We start from the raw sequence: 27,779 nt of genomic DNA, 5'->3' as shown, positions 1-27,779 counted from the left end.
ACTAATTATTTATGCTACGGTCGACCATCTAATGTGCCACTCTAGGATTACAGGGCTGGTAGGCAGTGGCACCCATAGCAGCAAAAAAAGAGAGGAGGGTAACACGAAAATTTCATGTCACATAAATGCTGTCACATAAGGCTGAGTCAACTCGGTGCGTCAAAAATACGACAGCCCTGGAACACAGACGGCACACAAAATGGCCAATGAATGGCACAAAAAAATGGCTGATGGCTCAAGGAATAAAAGCAGAGCAAAGAATACTCAGACTGACGCCAAACTTCTTAAAGGAAGCTTCTGTTGAAATGAGTTGGAAAAAAAAGAAAAAAAAAGGCAAGTTTTGGTCCGGACAGGCTTCGAACCAGGGGCCCCAGAATGTGCGACGAGCAGGCACCCCCCACTACCACGATGACTCGGTGCATGTAGCTGACAAAAGGTGGACCTAGTGAATGCATTGTGGCCTTACACTTAGAAATGTGTGCCATACCTGTGCTACACGGCCATTTCAAAGGCCTTTGAACCATCTGTCTACCAAGTGCCCCATTGTAAATGCATGGGGCACACTTGTAAGCGAGTGTTCAATCATCAATCGAAAGTTACCATGCAGCACAGGCATTGGGGACATGTACTGAGGCCTACACAAGTAATTTGGGCATGCTAATTGCAAAAGTAGCAGTTAGGGGAGTAGCTATGTACGCTCTCGCCAAATGCCCACTTTACTTGGTGATGAGAACACTGGTCACAGAGAAGAAAAAGTAAACATAAGAGGACAAGCATAATAATGAGAGGGCATGTTCGGCAATTGGACACTAATTCTTTCACTATCACTACGTCATACGGAGCGCTTTTTTTTTCGACTCATAATTTTTTCACACAATAGGCAGGCTAAGCCCCAGCTGGTTGAACAGCCATGCACAAGGTTAATGCAGTGGGAAAAAAAAGTGGGCAGACTGAGCTAGAGTGCCAAGCGCAATAAAAAAATTTGCCAACTCTCAGAGGCAAAAAGGCGCGTCCTAAGTTGTGTGAGCCAATATGGTAAAAGAAGCACTGCATCACTGTTGTATCACTTTTTGTTTCCATAAATGCAAAATCAGATCAATACATTTTGACTGTTCAAGGGGAGAAGAAAATGCCGTGAGCTCGGATTGTGAAGTGTACCGAAAGCTGAGAAGCATGGTGCCTCACAGCTTAACACCTGCGACACATTAATACCACCACCCAAGTTCAGCTTTTTGTGCAAAAAAGGCAGCGAAAATGACACAAGGGCCTGGTGCATGCAGCAAAGAATCAGACTCAAAGCAGGGCCTCACCTGACAAAGGCCCTTCCGTTCTGGAATCCCTGAACTAGCTGATCGATGGCAGGCTGGAGGTCAGTCGGAGACAGGCACCGGCGTTCAGCATTGGTGGTAGTAATTACGTTCCGGTTGGCCACCTGAAGGCAAGTGGACACTCATTTGTAGCAGCACAAAAAACGTTGAAGGTTCCACTAAACAAACCCAAGGGAAGGGCATACATGAATTTTGAGTTGCCTGTTTGGAAGTTCTGCGTAGAACGAGTTCCATTCTGGAGCACAAATTCCTTTGGCATGAAGCACAGTCTCCACCAGAAGCATGTCTGAGATGGCGTCCCCTACAGTCTGCATAAAGCGATAGGATAGCTTGGCAAACAGCTGCACTAAATTCAATGTAAAGAACATAAACCCTTCTACAAGAGAAAGCATTCCAGCATCAGTCCCTTCCATTTAAATGACAGCGCTGTTCAAGGATTTTGTGCACAGCGACAAGTCTGCCTATCCAGGGTTATTCACTAAAGCTGTGTGCATAGTAAAATTTCAGCTTAAATTGAATTTAAAGGGACGGACAACTTGATTTGGAACCTTGATTTGGAGCAGTAACGACATTAAATATGTCGTCTTAGGAGCCTAAAAAATCAAATTTTTGGCAACTTGGGGGGAAAAGTGCACCTTTTAATCAGTTTTGAACATACAGAACACTGAAACAGCCTCTGAAAAATTTTTTTTTTCTATTAGAGTATCACAACGTACTAACTGCACTAACTTTTTACAAACCTTTCTTAAATTTCTTAAGCTTAGATAGTGTGGAGCGCTGTTGAAAATATCGAATTGAAAAACTAAGCAATCGTAAGGCACTTTTATTCTCATGCGAATGCCGAAATTATTATTTTTGTAATCCAAAACTCAGCCTTATGCACAAGTGTAGAGCCACGGCAAAAGTTGCGCAAAGCGAGGTGACAGTCGTCGCACCCCACCAGCTTTCCCATTTCAATCCCCAAGGTGCACGTTCACTACGATCGCAATTTGAGTAACGTAGGTATGTTTAGCCACCTCTCTTTTGGCATTAAATTTCACTTCAGATAGATGAACCATTATTACTCGCGTGCAATAATAGCCCGTCCCGCTATCGAACACTCCTTGAACATTTTGCGGCGATGTAGCCTGCGCCGCCCCTTCTGCAGTGTCGACTGTCTCATTCCCGCCGCTCGCAAGGTCGCTAAAGGCAGCAAGAACTCAGCACTTTATAACACCGCAATGAGTCTGAAATTTCACTTCAACCACGCACCGCACCTCACACTCAATGCCGTAACACGGCGTTGTTTTTGACGAACTCCATATTTCGAGTCGCGCAACTTCCCCGAACAGATTGAACGAATAAATGTAAACCTAGCCTCCCCCATAACGAAAAAGCACGGTAGAAATCTACGAAGAGCGCTCTGCCTGAACTAGAGTGAACTAGCCTGAACCATGAGCAAGTGCTTCACCCGGCGGCCATGTTTTCCAATCTTCACCACACCAAGATGGCGGCCAGTAATGTCGTTCCGGAGATACAGCGCTTCGAAAAGTGCCTTTTTTTCATCATCTTGAACAAGTAGATTGTCGCCTCAGTAAACATCAGTATTTTTTATACAGGACTTTGCAATGGTTTCCGGTGGGAAAACTTTAAGAACGCACAGAATATAACATGTGCAACCCAACATTCTGACCTTCAGAAAAACTCTTTCGGGGACAATTTTATGCGGGTTTTGTATTGAATGATCAATCAGTTAAACCTTTACAAACAGTATCACCTTGAGGGTGCTGGAAAATTATGCCATCAGTAAGTATTTTTCCCCACTGAATGCTGCCGCGGGAGCGTTAAAATCCTTGGCTCTCAGACTGTTTTGGAGCAGTTTGGCGCAATTTTTGCAATTTTCAAGCCTTTGGAGCACCCTGGCGCAGGAAAATGAATTTGTATCAAAACTGTGCAATATGCGCAGCTGTCTCACCCCTGGGAGTTTCTAAACAAATTGGTGGAAATAATTTTAATTTGGCACTAAACTTTCTCAAGTCCGAAAGGTGGAGCCATGTAGTGTCTACGCACTACACTACCGTACGTATACAAACAGCTTCGTCAGTTTCAATGCCCGATTCAAAAACCGCATAAAGGAATAGAAGAAACTACATTTCACTATTGTTTTAGCTGGGGACAAGTTTTTAAATATCTTTTCATCTCACATACAGTCAAAAGTATGCTGCTGTGTGGCTCACGGTTATGGTTGCCAGCATTCCTTCTGGCAGCAAGCTTATGGCTGGTAATCAAAAAAGTTTCGCTTCCAAATGTTCTAGGGCCCTATGAAAGAAACCGTTTCGTTTCAGGGTGCTTTAAATGAAGTGACACCCTTTCATTTGGGACAGAGAGCATATACCCCAGAAAAATCAGTCGTATGTCCCTTTGAATAAAAAATGTTTCGAATAGCAGCAAAAATCCGAACATTGAATCAAATAACAAAGAATATAATTTTTCTTTAAATTTAAATAGACACCCAGAGAAAAAAAATGCACACTTAAAATGCCCCCCCTGCATTTGCATTTTCTATTCCAAGGTTACCAAAAAATCGGTTCAGAGGTATTTTGATTTATTCTAAACCACATAGGCAATTCTTATTCACATGATTAGAGACTGCACTCCTTTTCCCTCTTGTTGCGATTTGGATAGGCTCAGACAGGTTGCGGCCCATGCAAGAATGAGCATGGTGTATGTGATACATGATTTTAAACTGAGCAATGCCAAAGTAACACGTGCAACACACAAGCGTACCCCGCCACCGCTAAACTCCAAGAAGGGGTTGGGGGAAGTATCAAACTTTTCCAAATATACTGGGAGGAAATTATCCGTGAATCCAAATATTGTTAGCTGTGACTTCAAATTATTTGTTTGGACATTACTTGATTTGTATTCAAAACTCGAATATTCGCACACCCCTAGTTACCCCGCAATTTTCTGCACACTCAGAACAAACTTTGCTTCCTTTAGGTGCACTCAGTATGATTGCAGAAATTTTAGAAAAGCAACCACAGTTTCTGCTGTGCTGTTCTTTAGTTTTGTCGCTATTTCTTACCAGTTTCTTTACTGCGCTGCCGTCCTTTTTAGTGTACTGCCGTCACAAATTATTCGTGTTGTATGATAATAATCGTGTTCTATAATAACATCGTCAAGCTAGAACTGGGCTATGAGGCTCGCTGCACCAGAGGGATTAAAATAAAGTGGACCACACCGGTATCTTTAACCTCTTCCATTTTGACTGCGGTAAAAAATCCTCATGGCCAGCAGCACAATGCCTCATTAGCCACTGAGCTACCAAGGCGGGTATACTGTTAACACTTTTGCACATATTCCTTTTGTTTTCAATGTAACTGATTACCATTGGAACACAAAAAACGCAAATAAACAGGACAAGGAATGGCAACACACTGCGCTGACTACCAACTGGTGGTTTATTCTGCAGCCTGCTAAATATGTATAACGAAGAAGGAGGAGGAGGGGAGGTTAGAAGGAACTGTGATAGGAAACAGTAAATACGAAAGACAAAAACATAAAACTGGAGGAACCAAACACTTGGCAATGAAAATGCAGTGACCACTACAGATACAGCATAACTAATAACCGTGTGGCAAGATACGAGGGGCAAGGCAAGGCCACCTCAGACGGTCTTCGTCCTGTTTATTTGCGCCATTTTGAATTTTGGTAGTACGCACCAACTAGCCCAGTGCGCCATCCTAGCTCAGTTTGTAACTGAGTAATTGTTTCCACTGTGTCTGCTCGTCGCTTCTAATTTAATAAAAGAACTCAAAACTGGAGTTCATGCGCAGCCTCTGAGCTCCATTGCAGTTAATTGTGTCACCTTAATTCAGACCTTTCTGTAGGCTCACAAAAAGAGACAGACAGTCCTGCGTGTCTTTGTCAGCCTACATAAACTCTTTGCGCTGCAAAAGTCTACTTCGGCCAAGTACCAGCTCACTCAACATCTTTTGTAACACATTTGTGTACTTCACTGCCATGGACAAAAAACAAAAACTACACACCTGGTTTATGAGGTCCATGGTACACAGCAGCTTCTTGGCAGCCTGTTGCTGCTCAATATACTGACTGCAATGGAAATCCCCAGTTAACACAAGCTGGCACAAATAGACCGCTCCAAGTCTGGACTGAATGATAGTTATCTGACATACTTGTCGTCATTGGACAAGTTGTGAATGGCTTGCTGTGCTTTCTCGCTGAATAGTACCTGCGTGGCACGGGGGGATGACATTGTATCAATATAAGGAAGGCACTACAATGTAACTGATTACAAATGACACAAAACAGCATGCTTCCATACAGTGCCGTGGCCATTTGCTTCAAAGTAGATGCCAATGTCTGCTTTTTGGGCTTCTCGGTGCAAGTGCTTGATGCCTGTGGGCACACATTTCACGGGCAGTTTCTGAAAAGTACAAACAGCAGTGCAAAAACTTGACACATCATTTGTGTAGAAAAAAATGCCTCCTTCAAATTGAAGAAAGTTCCGGTGTTTTACACACCCAGGCCACACCTGAGCTATGAAGTGCACCATAGCGAAGGGTTAGAGATTAATTTTGATCACCTGGGGGCCTTTACGGGCGCCGAAATCTTGACACATGGGCATTTTAATTTTGCATCACCAGAAAAATGCTTGCTGTGGCTGGGGTTGACCCTGGGCTTAGCAGAACAATACCTTAGTTACTGAGCCACTGCAGCAGTTCAGATGCCTCTTTCACTTCTGGAGCACCGAGTTTATGCAGTCGAACCTCGATATAATATAACAATCCTTGTTTTAATGAAATTTGTGATGTAAATTTTTAAAAAATTTCCACATCTTTGCCTTATTAAAGGAGCCATGAAGAGAAAACACAAGTTTGGTTCATTCAAAAGATTGTCTCGTTAGAATCATACTGACACCACTTTTAACGTAAACTTCGCTCAAATAAGCTACATAATTAGGAAAAACGGGAACGGTCATGCGACCCACCAGCTCATTTCCCGCAACAGAACCTATGTCGTCACATGAGCTAAGCTCTGCGATTGGCGGAGGCTGGCAGAAGCAGACGCAAATTAGGTAGAACTTACAAACTAGACGAACGAGCGATTTGCGCTTAAATTTAGGGCACATTCTTTACAAAGCAATAAGAATGATGGGACAAACAGTGGAAGTTACGAAAGCACATGTAAACATAGAAGTACTGATGCGTTCTGCTGTTCGTACTGCGCACAGCATGCTTGTTTAGCTGCACAGCACTACGGGGCTTGGGGTTGTCTCAGACGACACTGGCCGATTGACGCAAGCAACGGTGTTTTACGTGACCCCATTTGTCGAGCGAGCACTGTTTCAGGGAACGAATATTTTCTCCCAGAACAAAAACAAGCCAGGTTTAAAGGAGCCATGAAGAGAAAATACAACTTCGTTTAATTTGAAAGAACGAGGATTCAGTATCTCACTCAGCTCCATTAGAGCCACAAAAGATGTTTTTTAACGAAAAAAAAGCAAGAAGTATTTAAAAACTTTCAAATTTTGCGCCACAGTGACGTGTTATGAGCAAGAATGACGCCATACGGGCCAACAATAAAACATAATTTTCAGTGCGTTAACTGCACGTTAGCATTCAAGTGATGCGGTCAAATGGAACTAGAGGCCCCATTACAGACGTCCAGTCATGTGTCGTCGCGACAGGTGAGTTAGGCGGCCGCCAATCGCACAAACAAGGTTCCGTGACGTCATAGAAAAGTTGCGGGAAATTGTCCAGGGGGTCGCGACTGCTTCAAACGTTTTCTTTAATATCTCCGTTATTTGTTCGAAGATTGCGATGATATTGGTATCATTGTTATCGGGACTAAGCAGTCTTTCTAATAAACCCAACTTGTATTTTGTCTTCATGGCTCCTTTAAATGCGGCAAAAACAAACCAAACGCTTGCCACGGTATGGTGGCGCCATCTAGGTTACGGAACGTAAAGAAACGCGGGAACAAACCAACACCGCTGAACAGGGTGGAGACAACCTTTGAACGGTCCCGTGCCGCCGCAATTGGGCCAACGGGCCCAACGCGTTATTCTTTTCGTTTCCCACGAGACCTAGCAACGCGAAACAGACAATATGATTCAAAATTCTTCAGTAAACCGCGTTGCGGCGATAATTTTAGCGCGGTTTTGACACAATGACTTGCTTCGGCGGCGAGCGAGCAACCGAAAATGGCGGCGCCAGCGTATACGTGTCTCTACCCTGTACGGCGGATGCGTGAATGAAGGTATTCTAGGCTGCAGAGCGGTCGGTTTCAGTGATGTCACTTGGGACCACGAAAACGCACGATTGAGCGGGAAAATCAAAATTTTAACCTAAATTGTTTAATTTCTCAGTGAATAAAGCACCGTTTGTATCCGGACAAGCGCTGGGGGCACTATAAAACACGAAATCTTTCGAATAAAACCAACTTGCATTTTCTCTTCATGGCTCCTTTAAAAACCATGTTTTTCTTTACTGATTTTAAAGTAACTAGGTTGCAAGAAGCTTCCCTCACTTGTGACAGTGGCAGCCCCTATTATCTGACCCTCTTCAACACTCTTACTTCCCCATGGTGGCACCTGACAAACAGCAAGAGTACTCGCAATGAAGATAGTATATCGCCCTGGCCCAGACTGAAAAACAATTAAAACTTAAATTTCTTTATACTTATGACAGTGAGCCAGCTAGAAAGAAAGCAGCAGAGAGAATGCAGTGACAACAACGATGACCTATGCATTACGGTGAAACTCGACTTCGGGACAAAATTCGCGTATTACTCCAACTCCTCTTTACTCTTAAGGTTTATATATTATTCATGCCGATTATAAGATCGAAAACATGGTACGTAAATACACGAGCCCAGGCAGATCATCATTTGCATGTGTGCTTTCATGTAAAAACGTTGCCGGCAAATGACACTTAGTCAAGTAGGAGAGCAGACCATACCAGTGCACTGTCAATATACGCCAAACACGAAGCGTGTCCATCGCAATCAGCAGGCTAATTATGTACACCATGAAGGTAGGGCCCGATTACTTGCATAAATAGCTGAAGTTTCTTGGGGAATTTTGTTCACATGTTACAACTACCAGGAAGTCTTCTAAACACTGGCAACAATACTTGTACAGCTGAAATGTACAAACACCGACTTGATAATGAAATTCGTGATTTAACACAGTTTTCATCTGCAATCAGGGCTTGGTTATATCAGTCCTTCAATGCTTTTCTGGTCATGAAACTGCAGCTGCAGTTTCATTCAGGGACAAAAGCTGCCACTAGGAATTCTGTGCACATCACTCAGTATAAGCTACTGCGCCTGTTCGAGGCAATCATTTATCACTCATCAAATCATTTATCACTCATCAAACTGCTAATGTTCTGATATCACTAATATTTAGCCTGACATACGATGTGGTTGCTCTATCTGCGTGTGAAAAAGATTATTTCGCTTACCTTTGGAAGATATCAAGACTCTGATTGAGCTAGTCATGCCGATACAGCAATAATATATGTACAGTCATGAACAAATGAAATGAGAACCCGAAAATATGATCACTGGCATTTCCGCCCAGTGTTCCTCCACACATGATAAAAAACGTCTCATATACAAATTATTTGGAACTACAAAAACAAACTGCCGATGCCGCCACATTCCACAAGAGCCTAGCTTCCTTGACACAGTGCACAGTCCTCGTCTGGCCACCGCCGTGCTCCCACAGCCTCTATGCGGTGGCTGTGGTGACATATGAACCTCTCCCATAGTGTTACGGCGGAGTTTCGGGACCAGAAACGCATTCAAGGACTCTGCAGGTTATATCATGGCTCGACTGCTCAGTTTTTCTGTTAAAGCCACTGCAGGGGAGTACCTCATATACATCAGATTCCATGGTGAGATTTGCTCACATCAGCAAAACACACCCGATTTTTTAAATTACTCTCCCAGAAAACCAAAAAAGGCCCCAAATCACTCAAAGTAGCTCACCAGCACATTGGTGATGTAATTCGTAGAACTTCCATTAGCATAAGCAGTCTGCACAATGACCATGTTCAGAGAAATTTTGGCCGCATCAAGCAGCTCCTTGATATAGCTGGCTATCTGAAAGAACATGAATCAGTGAGCACAACGCAAACGAGTGCAACGTACAATGGATGCCTCACCAGAGTCGCGATCTTGTCACCATCCAAAAGATGAAAGACGAAGTTTTCATCGTGATAAAAATAAACCACTCGGTCCGCGTCGCCATCAAACGAGACACACCTCACTCCAACGTCAAGTGGAATCCCTGAACAAGATGAGACCAAAATTTAAAAAAAAAAAAAAAAAAAAAAAAGAAGCACAACCACTTAGCTCTGAACACTTGAAAATACAAAAATACAGTGGAAACCCTCCAATAAATTTTCGAAGGTGGCATCTTTTCACTCAGCACATTGGAGGGCCTGGCTTCAGGATTCTTTGACGCCTACGTATAAAAATACCATTAGATAACATGTCGTACTGTGATGCTCCCTCATGCTTTGTCCCAAATTTTGCTATGGGAGATAAGGAATTAATGCAAAAGCATTATGCACTCCTCGAAGCAAAAAAACCCATTATTGCAAGCAGCGTATGGTCCCAAAAACCTGTGCATCAACATCTTAAAAAAACAATAATAATAATTTGTGCAGCAGCATTTTTTTACAATAGCTGTAAGAAAATTAAATCTAAAGATTTGCATAAATTATAACATACCAGTATTAGATAAACGCAAAATTCACATCTACAATCAGAACGTGAAACTATGCATGTCCCCAAGTCTCACCATCAAAACTAACAATGAAGCCTTTGAATGAACACCCTCTACCCTTCTCATATACTGCTAAATATGCACAACTTCATTGTCACTACTTGTCACTTTGTCACAAAAAATTATTTGTGCCTACTCTGTGCACCTGTTAACACGAGATGAGCCTTTGCTTACTTATAACCAATATTATATCTGTGGATAGTCATTAGACACCGTTAGATCTACGTCCATTCCAGTATTAACAAGTCTATGCATACAAAAAGTTAAGGGCTAATACTATTTTAAATGCCAAATCTCCAACCCAGTGGCTTGCGTTCCATGAACTTGTTTTGATACTACTGCTGAAACCGGGAAGTTCTCAACACCTGACGGATCTTGCTCAGAACTACAAAGTATGACAGTGAAGCTTTACCCCGTGGCTTCCCCATTAGACAGCCTAAGCAGCAGCACGTTTAAATGTTTGTTTTTGTAGCTATTGTGTTTATCTTTCCTCGAGTCTCATGAAGAAATTATTAGAGGGTCTTACTGCATAAAGTTCAATTATAATGTCAGCAATATGTGGTTACCTTCAGGAGCTTTCTGGTAGACCTTTACGAAATCGGCGCCGCACTACAAAGAAGACACAAAAACAAGTGACATATAATGATAAAATTTCAGTGAAAGTAATCACAGCAATTGATTAAAACAGGTCAAAGTACCATGTGGTTTAGTCGCCCTTCGGAGCCATCATTGAATGTCTCGATTTTTAGCAGGCCTCCCAAGTGAGGTAGCAAGGACTTGATCTTCATTGCTCCAACCCCATTTGCACCATCCAGGCGAATGAAGGGGACATAGTTTCCTACAGCTGACCCCTGAAATGACACAAACAAATCAAGCTAAAGCGCATTGCTCAACAATGAGCTGATTGTGAAACCTTCAGGATAATGCAAGAATTACTCGCACCAATAACTTTGTTTCGGTGGTTCAATGGCTTACATTAACGCTTCTGTTGTGTGCCAACATAGTATCAATAGCTTTGATTAGGGTCAGTGTTACGAAGTGCTTCAACAGCTCCCCCAATAAAAAGTTTGTTTCGTGCCAACATTTTCTGTAGCAAACCAGGGGTGGATTCCTAAGTTCTGTCCATTTCGAAAATGTCCATCTCACGTCCGTTCCAGTTGTGACGTTGTTGCACATGCGGGGCCTCGGTCCAATGATCTGCTGCGTCACATTTCGTTATCTGCTTTCAGCCAATCAGGGCTTGCTCGAAATGGACACTGTGAAATGTATATGAAACGAACAAAACAGAGAACCTCGCCCCAAATTTCGCCTTTGTCTGTCTGCAGCTGCCTCTGAGCTAGTAAAGTAAACATAAAAAGGCAATGCGAATGCAGACAGCATGGCACCGCTGAGGGTGAGTCATGCCGGGGCCGCAGGGTGGCTATTGGGGGACCGGGCGCCAGAGAAGAAGATAACCAAAAAGCGCTGACGATACTATACTCTCTAATGTGAAATTTGTGCGCAGCGTGAACTGAAGTCTTCTCAGTCACGGCGCATATCTGCTGCGTCTCAGAAGTGATTGTGTGATCAGCGAATGCATGGCAGCGTGCACTGCTCAGCCGTGATTTCGCAGTGCACCGCCGCCGCCAGCAAGCATGTTGTGGCAAATCGGGTTTGAACCTCCCACGCAATGTCGTGCGGTTCGGATGAGCCAAGAACGGAGGAGCATCGGAGGAGAACATTACATTTAGCTAAAATTAGCAAACGTTACTAAAAATCATGTGAACATTTACTGGCACTTTGTACTTTTGATTTGTCCCATTTTGGCTAGACTGCGTTTACGACGCAAAGACAGGACTCTGACCATAAATTGGCTGTTTTAAACTGGCCAAGATGTCCATGGCTGGTAAAGGATGATTCCGTCATTTGCATTACAAGCGCACAGTTGAATGCAAGACAACTAGGTTAACTCTTTCGTTACCGCGAGAAATTGACCAATTTTGAGGGGTCTAACAAAACATTTTTCTGTGCTATACATACTGGTTAGGCACACATTGCAGTGACATAAAATGCAGATTATTCCACGCGCTTTCCAACGACACCAGTTTTAATAATGTTTTCATAAATAATGATTGCGAAAAAAATGATCAAATTCAAAATTTTTGTCCAGGCGTCGAAGAAAATAAAAAATTGGAAGTTGTGTATAATATACCACCACTAGTAGAAAAAATTTAGAATATACATTTTGTAGGTAAACATTTCAAAAACCCGTCCTAGAAAAAAGATTGCGTTGTGCGGTACAATTTGTCAGATATAAAAGAAAATGTTAGCACGCGTGGTGCCCGTGCCTTGCAGTGAAGCCCAACCTCTATTTCAAATACAGCTGAACCTCGTTATAAGAGACACTGATGTAAGAGACAAATGGGTATAAGAGACACTATTGACCCACATGGTTGGCTGCCCTATCTTTCCCATTAAATCGACCTCTTTTATAACAGACATCGGATGTAGAAGATTGGTTATAAGAGACAAGTCATCCTTGAACTTTAATCAATAATCTCACTTGTAATAGCCATTTTAACTTCAGACGCAGTGCCACCAGTCACTGATTGCAGTTGCTTCCATCCTGGAAGCACAGGTGGACGACAGACACCTGCAGTCGCTATTTATTATAACTTCAGCAAACACACAGTGGTTCAGTCAGCTATGAAATGACGATGAGAAGCCCTGCCAATGGAAATGCAACTTACAGAAGTGGGTGAAGCTTACTGCCATCCATTGGATGGAGCGCGATCGCACATGCGGGTTCTCCCACTGGCATAGCTCCCAATCAAAAAGCATCGCAGATGTTGAGTCCTGCAAGCATAATGAATAGCCTGAGCACACAGCGGAAGAAGCTGTGCGCTCCGCCTATTCATCAGGCTTGTGAACTCAACATGTACGATTCATCATCCACAAACGAGGAAAGAAAAAAAAGCTTGCAGAATCGGTTGTAAAATATACAGTGTAAATACAGTCATGAAGCAAACAAAGATTCAGAACTGTTTCATAAATTCTGGGGGCCAAACATAAATTAGAATGAATCTTTTGAAACATGCTGTAGCATTCTTTTGAGCTTGTTTTAGTCATAGGGTGCCCACATTGAACTAGGGTCTTATTAGTAAGTGAAAACATGGTACCCTGCTTATAAGAGACATCTCGTATAAGAGACAGAAACTGCTCCCCGGTACGTGTCTCTTATAAAGGGGTTCAACTGTATTGCTATTTTGGATGGTTCTCTAGAAGAAATCTGGTGGTTTGACATCACTAAAGACCAAAATTAGCCTTCATGTGATTTATAAACACTTTGTCAATGATTATGACCAACACAATATTGAAGGCAAGCAAGCTAAGCGAAAAAATCCGCTTGGAGTTGAAAACCAAACTCTGTGGTGGATGCGTGTTGACGTTCTGATCATCGCTTATCAGTCAGGACTTTAATTTGCGGTTTATTATCATGTTCTGACTTGCTCTGGTAGCCCTGCTAGCAGGAATAAGGTACAATGCGCTATAATCGTGCCCAGGAAGCTTTCACCAAGCCGCCGTCGTGCTATGAAGAGAGTTCAGCATTGCAAGCCTACTACGTTGCAGCGCCACCTAACAATTTCGAAGAGAAACAATTACAAGGCTGTTGGAGACTTTGTCAGAGCAGACAGCTCTACTAAGAAGCGACACTAGACTTCCGGAAATACCCTCGGACAAAACCGAAACTGGCCGGTGAGCAGCTGGCGGTGTTCAAGGCCGATTGGTAGCGTTCTCCTCGTCTGAACTGATATCCGCCGACTCGGTGTTATCTTTTGACTTTCACCTGAAGCTGTAATCACAGAAGTAAGGCGTGGGTTAAGTGGAAGCACGAGCGGCACGCCTGTTTCGAGGCACACTAGTGGGCAACGGAGGCGCCATGGCAAATGAGCTTGTAGTTGGGTAACTGCGTAGTAGCGCCAAATATGAATTTCGCAACGCAAAAACGAAACCGAAACTGTTGGAAACTGGCTGAAAATGCCAGGCACACTTGCTAGACATGCGAGGGACCATCAGAAATAAGATTTGGCAGAATAAAGCTATCCTTTCTCCGAACCAAAGATCACTAGTGAATAGCTGGTGTCATTTTCAAGTAATTATCACCTCTCAACGCTGTCGGATTACAAAGCTGACAACATTATTTGGTACTTGACTTGCCAGGAGCCTTTTGACAAAAAAAAAATTATGGTAATGTAGTCTAACCACGAGCGGCATGTGTTTTTGTCAAGTACAGCGGCCACGCCCCCTACCTCAAAAACACACGCACCTCCCCTCGCAAGAAACGCTGTCAAAAATCTTAATGTCGCCTGAGCGGGAAAATTTTAACTGATTCTAAAAGGGCAGTGCCTAGACAAACCACTGGCCGCATTATGTGTACGAGAAATGACTACAACATGTCGAAATAGGCAATATAAATCATCGATCACCGGTGATCGATTTGAATAGGCGTGGTAACGAAAGAGTTAAGGCGGGTATTGCACAGCTTATAAAGACTGCAATACTGCATAATTTCAAAAATATTAAAAAATATTTCTATTTCTAACAATTATGAAGGAAAAATACAAGCATTCAGGTAACCTAACTAGCCTACGGTAGTCTCTGTCCACAAACTTTTCTTATTTATCACTCCTACTTTAGAAAAGGCCAAGGCAAAGCCCAATGTTCAAAGAATTCTTCCTTAGTACGCTCCTCCACAGCTTAAATGACCACATTGTGCCACTGCTGACATGGACCACTCACGTTAGCACGAATCTGCGTAAAAGCCTTCGTGAGCTTCATGAGATAACCCTCCTCTGTGGGCTCGCCGTACTGAGGGTCGTTGCAGCAGCGGACAATATAGTGCAGCTGAGGGGTGGTCAGGTGGCCTGCAGTGATGGAGAGAGAATAGAAGCACTCATTAGCGGGTTCACAGCTCGTTGAGATGCCCATAGAAACTTAATTCTGAGCAGAAATACTATACAACATTAAACCAAAGTTGGAGGCACCAAGACAAATGCTACAAAGTTGCAGCATTACCCCAATTGTGCAGGTGAGCAGTAGGACTAAACAAATAGCCATCACAGAATCTAGGAAGATGGCATGACTCGTATTCTAGCCTAACGAAGTAACGTGTCCTACATAACTTGCAAACTTCCCTAATCCATGCATATTATTCTCAAATGGTACGCTTAAGAGTAACGACACTGATGCACGCCGGCAGCCATTTTGGTGCCTATCACCAAGGTGGCCAGGTTTATGTGCCCAATTGCGGCCAACCTTGACAGGCGGAATCGGTCCGGGCACCGCCTGGTAACCATGACAGCCGTGTTAACTTTTCAAGGATTTCGAGACAGCGCGCCGGTGAGACAGGGTTAGGCTCGGTTATGCTAGCGTGGCTTATTTAGTGGCTCTAAGTTATGCGAAGCCACTAAATAAGCTACGCTTTTCTAGTGGCTGCAGGTTACGCTAGGCCACTGTCGTTCTTTCCCAGCGGGAAGAGAAGCAGGCGCTTTCCACCTTCCAGCCGATTGAAACAGCGCAGTACAGAGCATCACTACTTTGTCTGGGGGTAAAAAGTCACTCTCAACATCTCATACAGCCACACTGCGCCCCGAAAATCACGATTTATCGAAGAACGCGCGCACACGACAAGACAGGCGGCACCAAAATGTCAGCGCCCATGGGTCTTCAGGGGTAAACAAATGTCACGTGATGCGGCTCGACCAATGGCCGCTGTAGGCGGCAGCCAACAATGAGAGAAAAGAGTGCCGATACTCTGAAACCTGATCTAGTGGCTCTAGGTGTAATATTACAGCAGTGCTTCAGCCAGGCCTAGTATATACAGTAAAACCTCGTTACAAGCAACACGCAGGGGATGCAAGAGACATGTCTCTTGTAACCAAGGTCTCTTGTATGCGAAGTTGCTAACGTGGTGAACATAGGAAAATCAAACAAACCCTTTTCATTCAAATGTCTCTCATAACCAAGTGTCTCTTGAGTGCCCCTTGTAGCGAGGTTTTGATGTATAACTGACCTGATGGCTATGTGCACTGTTTATGTATAGGTCATGTCACATTCGCTTGTCAGATGAAGCTGTTAGCATATTACGTGCAGCTGCTATAAGCATGCTCAACTGCATTAATGCACTTCTCTTTACATCTAACAATACAAAAGAACAAGTGCAGTTCCTACTTTCCTGTTTTATACTGTATGATGGCATGTCTGAGCAACCAAAAATAATTTGAGAGGTTTTCCAAGCAAACAGTTGCTGCTAATGACAGATGGTCAACCATACATGCTTTTCATTTAGAAATTAAGCAGCAGCGTCCGTTGAAAGGAACACTGTAAGAATGTTCTGAATTCTCACTTGGGGTCGTATTCAGCAGTTTCTACTGCTAGGAATGAATCAGATAAGCCTTCCTATTCATTTCTTCACTTAGCCTAAGCATACAGCCTCAGTTTATTTCTAAAGCTTGCAAAATAAGGGAATGCCATAAGTCCTTTACGGCTACCGCACGAACTAGCAGAGTGATGCTACATGGGTTTGTGATGTTATGAGCAATCTCAAAATGTAAGCACGTAACCGTCAGCAAAAAGGAACCATGAGCAACGGATTAACAGTACAGTACTATGTAGTTAAAGCACTAAACAAAAATGGCTCATCAACTTTTCAGATGAAGCCAGGTTTCCTGAAAAAAGTGTACCAAGTGACTATTGATGTGAGCTTGCCAAGATAAATGTGAGCTTGCCAAGACAGTGCTCTGCAATTGCCTCCAACTGCCACACGGTAAAGCCCTGTATTTCAGCCCAAATTGGCATGACCCTGCAGCATTGCATACCCTTCCCACTTCATGAATGCAGGCCCAGCACACACTGGACAGACACGATGTCAATAAGCAACCAGACCTGAATATATTTTTTTTTTCAGTAAATCTGTGACTACATTTTCTGACTTTCTGTACAAAGGGCTGTATCGTGTAGCCTGCAAGGAAGCTATGGAGCAGGAAAGCTTTCGACATTTGGGAATTAAAAGCATGAAGTATGCGCATAGTTAACGGACTTCAGAATACACCTCACTTTGATCAGCATTTCTGCTCAGGGAGCTTTGATGCAACTAGCTGTGCACGGAACCAGTCTAGATGCATTCCTACATGACACCAACAGTAAACTTTGTGAACTCATTTGCAGAGACAGCATGTTTTTGCACATACGTAAGGTGCACCAGTTATGTGCACAAATTTACAGCACAACGAAGGCGAGCTGTGCGAGTTGGAAAACATCCACAACAAAGCACATGTGCAAAAAGATGGATGTCACCAGTGCTCAGATAGAAGGCCTGGTCCTGTCATTTTCACTTCTTCAATAATGTAAATGAGCTGCAAAGCTTGATTAAACTCAGAGAGCCGGCTGCAAGCATTACGATTTCTTCTGATTGTAGTTAAAGGAGCCATGAAGAGAAAACACAAGTTTGGTTCATTCAAAAGATTGTCTCGTTAGAATCATACTGACACCACTTTTAACGTAAACTTCGCTCAAATAAGCTACATAATTAGGAAAAACGGGAATGGTCATGCGACCCACCAGCTCATTTCCCGCAACAGAACCTATGTTGTCACATGAGCTAAGCTCTGCGATTGGCGGAGGCTGGCAGAAGCTAACGCAAATTAGGTATAACTTACAAACTAGACGAACGAGCGATTTGCGCTTAAATTTAGGGCACATTCTTTACAAAGCAATAAGAATGAAGGGACAAACAGTGGAAGTTACGAAAGCACATGTAAACATAGAAGTACTGATGCGTTCTGCTGTTCGTACTGCGCACAGCATGCTTGGTTTCGCTGCACAGCACTACGGGGCTTGGGGTTGTCTCAGACGACACTGGCCGATTGACGCAAGCAACGGTGTCTTACGTGACCCCATTTGTCGAGCGAGCACTGTTTCAGGGAACGAATATTTTCTCCCAGAACAAAAACAAGCCAGGTTTAAATGTGGGCAAAAACAAACCAAACGCTTGCCACGTTATGGTGGCGCCATCTAGGTTACGGAACGTAAAGAAACGCGGGAACAAACCAACACCGCTGTACAGGGTGGAGACAACCTTTGAACGGTCCCGTGCCGCCGCAATTGGGCCAACGGGCTCAACGCGTTATTCTTTTCGTTTCCCACGAGACCTAGCAACGCAAAACAGACAATATGATTCAAACTTCTTCAGTAAACCGCGTTGCGGCGATAATTTTAGCGCGGTTTTGACACAATGACTTGCTTCGGCGGCGAGCGAGCAACCGAAAATGGCGGCGCCAGTGTATACGTGTCTCTACCCTGTACGGCGGATGCGTGAATGAAGGTACTCTAGGCTGCAGAGCGGTCGGTTTCAGTGATGTCACTTGGGACCACGAAAACGCACGATTGAGCGGGAAAATCAAAATTTTAACCTAAATTGTTTAATTTCTCAGTGAATAAAGCACCGTTTGTATCCGGACAAGCGCTGGGGGCACTATAAAACACGAAATCTTTCGAATAAAACCAACTTGCATTTTCTCTTCATGGCTCCTTTAAACCCAGTTCAAGAAAGTGGAGTAACGAAGTGGAAAGGGAGTACGAATTACTTTGTTACAACCATTGCTTCGTTATAACGATTGTCTACACGTACAACCAATAATATAAAAGGAAACTATGATTACCAAGCGAAACTGCAAAACATGACACAAATTTAAAAAACGACTTACACAAGCGCTTGTGTACCAGCAATTGTGTACATCCCAGAGCTTGTGTATGACGTTCCTTTACCCTGTCGTGTTTTGCGCCATTTTGTTCGGAGATGTGCCAGCTTGCCTGACCACAAACCTTGCTTGCTGCAAACCATGCTTTCTTTGTAGTATCCGCAACTTTTCTACAGCAAATTTCGTTATAGCTGATTATTTGGATTGTGGGGTTTAATGCGACGAAGCTACACTTGGGCTATGAGGCACGCCATAGTGGAAGGCTCCGGATTAATTTTGACCACCTGGGGATCTTTAACGTGCACCAAAACCGACACACGGGCGTTTTCGCTTTTCGCCTCCGTCAAAAAAGCAGCCACCACGGCTGAGATTATTGTTATTTTTTTTATTGCGGAAGTTTGCTATTTAGCATAAGGGGAAATTAAATATACAGATACACTCCGGATTCCCGAAGGAATCGGAGCAGGGGGCCATGATGTGGACCACGAAATCTGGCCACGAAATCTGGCGGACGTCCAGGGCGCGGGCCGCAGGTGGCGATGTGCACAACGCGTAGGCTTCTCAGAGCAGGGCAACTCCACACCAGGTGCTCCGCTGTAGCCTGGTCAACAGGAGCGGGGCAAAAGGGGCACGTGGAGTTGAACAGGGCATGGTATTGAGGTGGCCAGGACCTCGTCACAGCTGGCGTGAGGGCGACTCCCAGGCGAAGACGTCTGAGCAGGACCTCATTTTGGCGAGACAACCCGCCAGGGAGATCCGTACCGCGCGGGGGTATGAGAGAGCGCGCGGTGCGCCGTAGACGTTCTTTATCACTGGCAAGGCAAACACCGTTTGACGAAGGTGCAAGAGGAGCTGGATATTGCACATGCACGGAGTGTTCTGGCATCTGCAGCCTGCATTGCGGGGTGGCTGTTCCGTTGGCGCCATGACACGCGCACACGACATGGGTAAGTGTCCACTATGTCCTGGATTTCTAGCAGAAGTTCGTTAGATGTGAGAGTTTTGCGAAGCTCTCGTACAGCTGCCGACGAATCAGTGTAAATTGTACACTGTGGTGAAGCGCAGTTGATTATCTTGCATCCTTGGGTTCAGCAGCACAACGAATTAGCCACTGAGCCACCGTGGAGGGTAAATTTCATTATAGCAAGGTTTAAGAATGATTTACACATTTCAACTACCCACGAAAACAAAAACTATAACAATAACAAATGAAAAATAAACAAGGCTCATGCTCACCAAAGGCCCTGAAAGCTCCACCAACACATCGGACGCCTTCACTCACAGCCTGGGCTAGTCCAGGGCTGCTCACCCGGGTGTCGTGGCCCAGGTACACAGTGGAGGGCTCCTGGAGGTTCGTGTTTGTGGCGGCCACTATTCGGTCCAGCACAGAATCCAGCGAGCTGTCCCTGAACACAGAGGAAAAGGAACGCCCTTTAGGCACACACAAGAGCAAAACTGAAGCATACATGTTCACTCTACTGATCCTTTGCCCCATTCAGGGCCTTAGAAACACAAGGGCACAGAGCAGTGCTGCAGTATTGGAATTTCCTGACAGTCTTGTCAACAATATGGCTAACTAGCTTCTGGCATGTACCTTTTTTTTTTTTATACAGAAGGAAATCTGGCTACAGCAAAAGTGTGCCCACATATACGTTATGAAATCCTCCTTCTTCAAGTAAGCCGGCACATAGTTTACCTGCCACAGTGGCACAATGAATAAGGCTAGAAGGTGCTAAGGACTTCGTTAGCCGTTGCACTACGCACAAGTTTGTGATTTTGTTTCCCAGCTTTAGAGGCCATGTTTCTGATGAATTTCAATTATGTTACCCATAGCCATCTATACCCTTGAGAAAGAGAATTCCTCCACCATTCCTATTATATCTCTGTTCATCTTTTGAATATATAAGTGAATGAATGACCTTATTGTATCTCTTCGCCAAGTGCTGCAAACTATGGAGAGGGGGAGACCTCTCTTGGTGAAGCTGCCACTGCCGCTGCGCGCACGGCAGGGTGCCTCCGGATCCTCGGGTCCGGATCGCTCACCATTGGGAGAGGGTGTGGATGGAAGGAAAGGGGTCGGCCTGGCACTCCCACATCTGGTATTAAGAGGTTGCCTTGAGGCCACAGCGGGAACAGTGGAGGTGGAGAATAGCGAGGGGTGGATGTGGTGGTATACGATGGGGGTGGGGAAGGATTTAGTTTGAACTAGACAAAGGAGCCACTCCGCGGTGTGGGAGAGGGAGTGGTGCAGGAGGGGAAAGCTATGATGGGCACACCTAAATTGGTGTAGGGACCTCGAGGCTGACAAAAGTTGCGTCTCGGGACAAAAGGGTGCCATGGTAGTCCAATGCCGTAGGGGGAGCAAGGGTAGAGACTAAATCTACCGCTGCCTCGTGGGCCAGCAACTACCACACCTGACACTTTTAACCTACTACACCTCATCTTTTACTAAAAAAACGTTCTTGTGGCTGTGAGATCACTTCTGCACTACAAGAATTGACAAGAATCCGAAAAAACACAATACTGCATGATATGAAAAACAAAGTTACAGAAACACAAAATCCGAAAAAATAATTTGACACCGATTCTACCGCGCAGATGTAAAAGACACCATGTACCTCGCAAAAGATATTTTACTTGACGCATGCAACTGTGGCAGGAAAAATTCCGTGTGCTTTATTAAAACTTGCTCATCCAGCTCGTACTGGCATTAAAGATTAAGCAGGAAATAGTATTGAAATCTGATTTTGGTTTAGGGAGGCGAAGCTCTGGTTTGCGAAGCAACGGCAGCGCTGATTTTATCGTGAAGTGGTGGCTTCGTCTTTTCCCGGGAGTGAGGGGGGTTCCCGCTGTGCTTTCCAAGTGCTGGGTTGAGCGGCTCGTGCAGCCGGTGGCCGCTTTGTTCGCATTCGTGAGTAGCGGGAGCAGGGACGGGTGCCTCAGGCGGTGTGGGAAGACAGAAATGGGTCAGGAAGTGCGGCAGCGTGCACACCGAGCTGCACGTGTGGCTTTCAGACGGGCCGAGCGGGCCGGCGGGCCTCCCCCTCAGTTCGGGAGTGCAGGAAAGAGCGGACGCTCCCACACTCGTTTCACGATGTCTAAGGTGGCACAACTGAAAGCCAAGGCAAACCTCCGGTATTGTTGCACGGTCTGCTGCCACAACAGTAATGAGAAGGCGAAAGAGAGGAAACCATCTGTGAAATTCTACAGATTCCCTGCAAAAGCGCACCAAAAGAAAAGACGGCAAGCATGGATCACTGAGGCTCGAAAGGCGAAATAAGCTGGACATTCTCAGTCTTTCAAAATACAAACTAGTGTTCTAAAATTATTCCGAGTCCCCCCCTCTCCATTTTCTTGAAAGATGCGTGCTGCCAGTGATTGTTTTCTGCTATTATAAATGAACTCCGGAGTTGTTTAGCTAGTGCCATTCTATAACGTCCATATATGGCACAACAGGTTCACACTCTGCATGGGTGAAAAAGATTTCTACCAATCTACTTGGCTGTATTAGCTGCATTCATTCTTGTTATTGTAACTTGTGTTTCGTATGGAATTAAAACAAGTTGACTGCTGTTTTTTTTTTTCCTACATTTACTAATACCAGAAATTAAAAGTTATGCACCACAAGCTGTTCCCACAAACTGTCACTCTAACACCAGTGCGTCAATCTGTGACGAATGCTGCAAACAAAAATTTCTTCGAAGACATGCAACATGGAAATTCGGCGTTGTGGCGTGGCCAACGCGTTGGCCCCCATGACGTGGCCAACACACTGGCGCCATTGGCATGCGCTGCTCCGGCAGGTGTATGACGTCATGGTCTTGGGACTGACATGATGCTGCCCAGCACGTGGAGATCGTGAAAACCACGGCCGGTCTAGACGCGCGTGCAAGCGCACGTCCAGAACAGCAGTGGTGCAACAAGAATGGTGACATCACGAGCGCCCTCCTGTCATGGCGGCTGCCTCCGAACTGACACAAATAGACAAGGCTGTAAATAATTACTTACACTGCGACCAACTGTCTAATGTGCCATTAAATGATTAGTCGGCTGGTAGGCACCCATAATATTGAAAAAAAAAAAAAAGACTAACACGAAAACTTTGTCAGTACTCCCTTAAGGATACTTTTAGTGAAAAAAGATGTGCGTTAGAATCGTGCAAATACAGTAAGTAGACAACAAAAATATCACAAAAATTAGTCAGTAAAAATATCAGTACGAGCTACATAATCTAGGAAATACACATTCCCTTACGGAGCATTGGCCAATTCCGTTGCCAAGATTTCCCAGTCCGCCTCCATCATTTCACCCATTGGGTCGATCAGCTTGATGCCATTGTCGTCTTCCGGGTTGTGGGATGCGGTGATCATGACGCCAACCACCGCTGAAATGTAATGCGCAAACAAAAGCACGCTTTGTTACTAACCTTGACTACATTGTAGCATTGGACTCGGCGTTTATCTTGGTGCTGTCCTGCCGTATTGGGCCAGATGGGTTACAGCTGACAAATGACTTTATACAAATAAACCACCCCCTCCCGTTTTTTTTTGCAGCTATTTTTTATTACAACAGCATAAATTTTCGATGAACAAACTGTTTTGCAATGCATGACAAACACTTGAAGTTATTAAAATTACATTTATTATAATTATTCTTTTTTGGTGTTTTTCACATAGCACGTAAAAACGAAAAGTAAAAAAAAATAACTAGAGATAAGGGGGACATGAATTTTCTCTTTAATATATACGGTTTTCAATTTTTCATAGTTCTGATTAGGCAGAGAAAAAAATAGTAACCAACCTTTTGTGCTTTTTGCGGTGTAATTCTGTAAAGGGGCCATGAAGACAAAATAAAAGTTTGTTTTATTCGAATGCTTAGGTGTTGTATAGTGCCTCCAGCGCTTGTCCGACAGCAAATGATGCTTTATTCACTGAGAAATTACACAATTTAAGCCAAAATTTGCATTCTCCTGCAAAATTGTGTGTTTAGTGACACCAGCGATGGCAGGTATTTGAACGATCCAGGGCAGGTATTTGAAACGAGTGTTAAGTATGTCGACTAGGGCTTCATCTTTTGTTGCTACGTTTACCATCCCTCCTCCAGATGGCGCCACAATACTGCTCAGGCCCACTGTACGCACTCGCTTTGTTTTTGAACGGATTTGAACCTGGCTTATTTTTGTTACGGCTGATAGCAACTGTTTTGTGAAACATTGGGTACGCTCGACAAACAGGGAAACATAAGACAATGTCACTTATGCCAACTGGGCAGTGTCATGTGAGACAACCCTGAAGCGCTGGACTGCTGTGCAGCTATAACAAGCATAGTGCGCCCAGTACGCACTGGTGCTTGTATGTTTACATGTGCATTACATGTGCTTGTATGTTTACATGTGCATTATTGTTTACCCTACCATTCTTATTGCTATAAAAATAATGTGCTCTAAATTTAAGCGCAAACAGCTCTTTGTGCAAGCTTATAAGCCCTTCTTCCGTTTCCTTTTGCCGGCCTCAGCCAATCGCACAGCTGCCCATAATACGTCATAGGTTCTAGTGCGGGAAATGAGCTAGTGGGTCACATGGCCATTCTCTTTTAGGGGCAAAGCCCCTTAGGGGCTAGGGCTGTTAGCATCTCCTGTCGTCGTCATCGTCATAATCGTCATATGTAGTCGCGGTACTAAAACACTGGGAAACTTGTTTACGCCTCACGCTAGAGCGTAACGCGTATAAATAAAACACCGGGGCACTCATTTACACCTCGCGCTAGAGCGCTTCAAAACGCGTACTAAAAAAACACTGAGAAACTCGTTTACGCCTCGTGCTAGAACATGAGGCATACTCAAAAAACACCGGGACACTCGTTTGCGCCTCGCACTGGAACGCTTCGTAATGCGTACTAAAAAAACACCGGGACACTCGTTTTTGCTTCGCGCTAGAGAGCTTCGTGCTTCAAAGACAAGAGACTTTTACAGCAAAGCTGTATACCTCTACCCCCCAACGGTTTCATCTCTGTTAGCGAAAATGCCAAGGTGCCAAGAATACACTTGTACACTGCATGTTTGCCCCTCCCCAGGTTTCACGTTAGTGGAGACGGCCTGGGTTTTTTCTTAATTACATAACATGTCACTGAACTTAGCGTTACAAGCGGTGTCAGTGTTATTTTAATGACGCAATCTCAAGAATGAACCAAACTTGCATTTTGTCTTCATGGACCCTTTAAAGTAAGCTTCACATAGTGCTCTCAAAATTCCTCTTACCACAATTGTGACCAGCTAAATTAACTATAATTAAAGGGCTTCTAAAGGGACAAAAGCAATGCGCAAACAGAATAACATGTGAAGAGCCATTTTGAAAGCTAGAGACTGTGTTGGCACATTTTTCACTGGATTACTTGTGACGTCACAAATCACTGAGTTTATAAGGGCTTCTGAAGTACATTGATGCACAGGACTTCAAACGCACAACAAAGCCCCACGAAACTTTGGTAGCTTAATATGGCTGAAGCAAAGAGGGAGCCCTGCCATAGTATCAATTCACGGCGGCAAACTCTACATTACAAAGAAATCAAAGATGAGGAGAAAGTCAGCTTCCTGCTTTACCTGCAAAATTTTTAGCATGGAAAGAACCTTTTAGCTCAAAACAAGCACTGAAGAAGCTATTACAAGACGCGACAAATCTATCAGCTCTTCCCTGAACTTCCCTGAAAACAGTCTTGAAATGCTCCCATTAATTCAACTGCGATGGGACCACAAAGTCTGGACGAACTGGGAGGAAATCTCAAAGTATGTGAAGTTGAACTAACAGAATTCAAATGCATTCAAGTAGTTTTCTGACAACACACATACCTCCTGTAGTCAAACTGAGCTTGTACCCACTATTTTGAACCAGAAAGTGAGCCCACTTTCACGGCAGCAACCCACAGGTGATAGAATTGCACTTGCTAATTTGCAGGCAGAGGAATACATTTCAATATAAAATTACAGAAGAATGCTAACCTTTACTGAATTTCTCGCCTCTTTCAATACAATGCCTACATTGCTTCTTCACAAGGTTAAAAACGCACTTTATTTATTACTCCTAGGCAGGCAAGCAATCGCAATATGGTAACGACGAATAATGACTGTCGAGGATTGCAGACACAGTATGAATTTTTGAATAAGGACATAAAGAAGAGCTGTATACCTTTTTTGTACTTTGAACGTAAGGCAGCGAGGATGCCCATACGAAACATACACGACCCCAAGATTTCACCTCTGAAACACAGGAAGAAAAGGTTACTTATGCAAACCCAAATTTTGTGATGATGTGCCATTGTGTAATATATTTTTTAAAAAAAACACACACATTCCTGTATGTCACGCATTTGTTATTAATTTTAAAGGACTACTGACCACAAGTTCGATTTGTAAAAAGATACACTGACGTAGTCCGTATCATATCACGAAGATTCTGAGATGTCGTCCTGCAATTATGGGCGTGAGACGTTGATTGGAACTGATTTTCTCGAGGGGTCGAGAAATGTCAAATTGGGTAGTGGCGACATGTACGGAAACGTGAAGTAAAAGCTCACAGCCGCTAAAGCTCCGGTAGCCTGCGCAACATCTGAAAGAATTACCGCCACCCCAGGAGAAAATGTAACTGGTCCCAGCTGGTTTATGGTTAAATTCCCAGCTGGGAGCAGCTGGTTCCAGCTGGGACCAGCTAAGACCAGCTGGGCCCAGCTGGGAACTTAACCATTAACCAGCTGGGACCAGCTACCATTTTCTCTTAGGACACCTGTGATAATTTTTTTTTTTTTAATTTTAGTGGGGCTTGTGCTGACTATTGCCACCTTTCTAGGCAGTTTCGGACAGCCAAATTGTTTAATAGCACTGCGGGGACACGGGCGGCCGTGAAAATTGCCCGTCGATGCTTTCGAATCTGCCGACGTAAGGGTTGGCGGGCTACCGGGCTCTCACCGGCCGAAACCGAAACTGATGACATGAATGACGCCTGTAATGCCTTGACAGCGCGCTGGCGAGTCTCGATTCTGGCGTTAGATTCACGGGATAGCAGGCAATCATGAGGGCAAAAAAACAGCGCAAATTTATTGTCAGTACTCGTTTAAAGCACCAGGGCCCAGAGAGACCCATTAGCCGTCTGCTTAAATAGACTTCTTGAAAAGCCGAAGGGTACACAGACGGTGTGACTGACGCGTAGTACATGTGGGTCCGTGCATATACAAGGTGTTTCTGAAGTTCTGACGGCACTCATTAAGTACGAATGATGGGAACGAATGCCACCTCACAGCCTAATATTGTGCAATTTAAAAAGAGAAACAAGAATAGCGCCGTCTCAACATCTAAGCAGGTTTCAGATTTATGGATAACACAGTGCACACACCCACAACATACTCAACTGACTTCTTACGTGGCCCGCATACTAGCTAACGAGGAGCTATGAGAAGTGCTTGCTTTCCCTAGACACTGTAGCACTGGGGATACAGAACCACCACCCTCCACGAACAAATTTAGGCGACAGATTTCTTTGAAATCCCACAGAATGCTTCAACATAGCTCGACCGAACATCCTGCATCGCTATAGTCCGCGTTATCAGCATGCTAAGCCCTGCTTTTGCGGCGAATTCTCCGATCGCTGGCTCTGCCACGTCTGTTTGACGGACCGGTTTTCGATAACCACGACAATGTCGCGGCGATTTGTTCTCCGCTCTCGAAGCTGCCCACTCACTGCGTGCGTCGTTCTGACTTACTTGTCGCGAATTCCAGCTGTTCCATAGTGAAGAGGCTTTACAGCAGATTTTGGATAATTTTGCAGAGCAGTTTTGACAGCTTGCTCGAAGAAGAGCGCCATCTTGACGTCAACGTGATTCCCTAGCGGGAAATCCTACAGGAGAGGGAACGCATCAAAAGAC

At 44.3% G+C, this 27,779-nt stretch overlaps 1 protein-coding gene across 1 annotated transcript in view; it reads right to left on the bottom strand.

Moving 5' to 3' along the window:
- Positions 1-27,776, bottom strand: part of Nst (phosphoglucomutase 3-like protein nst) — a 34,897-nt gene extending 7,121 nt beyond the window's left edge. The window contains exons 1-14 of the mRNA XM_077687954.1: positions 27,618-27,776; positions 26,051-26,121; positions 23,124-23,253; positions 20,106-20,275; positions 14,911-15,035; positions 10,830-10,982; positions 10,698-10,740; positions 9,506-9,630; positions 9,330-9,443; positions 5,656-5,757; positions 5,507-5,562; positions 5,360-5,423; positions 1,514-1,636; positions 1,311-1,432 (exon numbers count right to left, since the gene is read on the bottom strand). Of these exons, the coding sequence (XP_077544080.1) occupies positions 1,311-1,432; positions 1,514-1,636; positions 5,360-5,423; positions 5,507-5,562; positions 5,656-5,757; positions 9,330-9,443; positions 9,506-9,630; positions 10,698-10,740; positions 10,830-10,982; positions 14,911-15,035; positions 20,106-20,275; positions 23,124-23,253; positions 26,051-26,121; positions 27,618-27,718 (1,499 nt within the window). The 5' untranslated portion in view covers positions 27,719-27,776. The remainder of the gene's footprint in view (positions 1-1,310; positions 1,433-1,513; positions 1,637-5,359; positions 5,424-5,506; positions 5,563-5,655; positions 5,758-9,329; positions 9,444-9,505; positions 9,631-10,697; positions 10,741-10,829; positions 10,983-14,910; positions 15,036-20,105; positions 20,276-23,123; positions 23,254-26,050; positions 26,122-27,617) is intronic.
- Positions 27,777-27,779: the final 3 nt, after the last annotated feature.

This window comes from Haemaphysalis longicornis, unplaced genomic scaffold (genome assembly GCF_048455015.1).
Source record: "Haemaphysalis longicornis isolate Haplotype H1 unplaced genomic scaffold, Haemaphysalis longicornis Haplotype H1 scaffold_1, whole genome shotgun sequence".
In the NCBI taxonomy this organism is placed as follows: domain Eukaryota; kingdom Metazoa; phylum Arthropoda; class Arachnida; order Ixodida; family Ixodidae; genus Haemaphysalis; species Haemaphysalis longicornis.
Note: the sequence above shows the minus strand (reverse complement) of the source record. Positions and strands in the feature narration are given on the sequence as shown.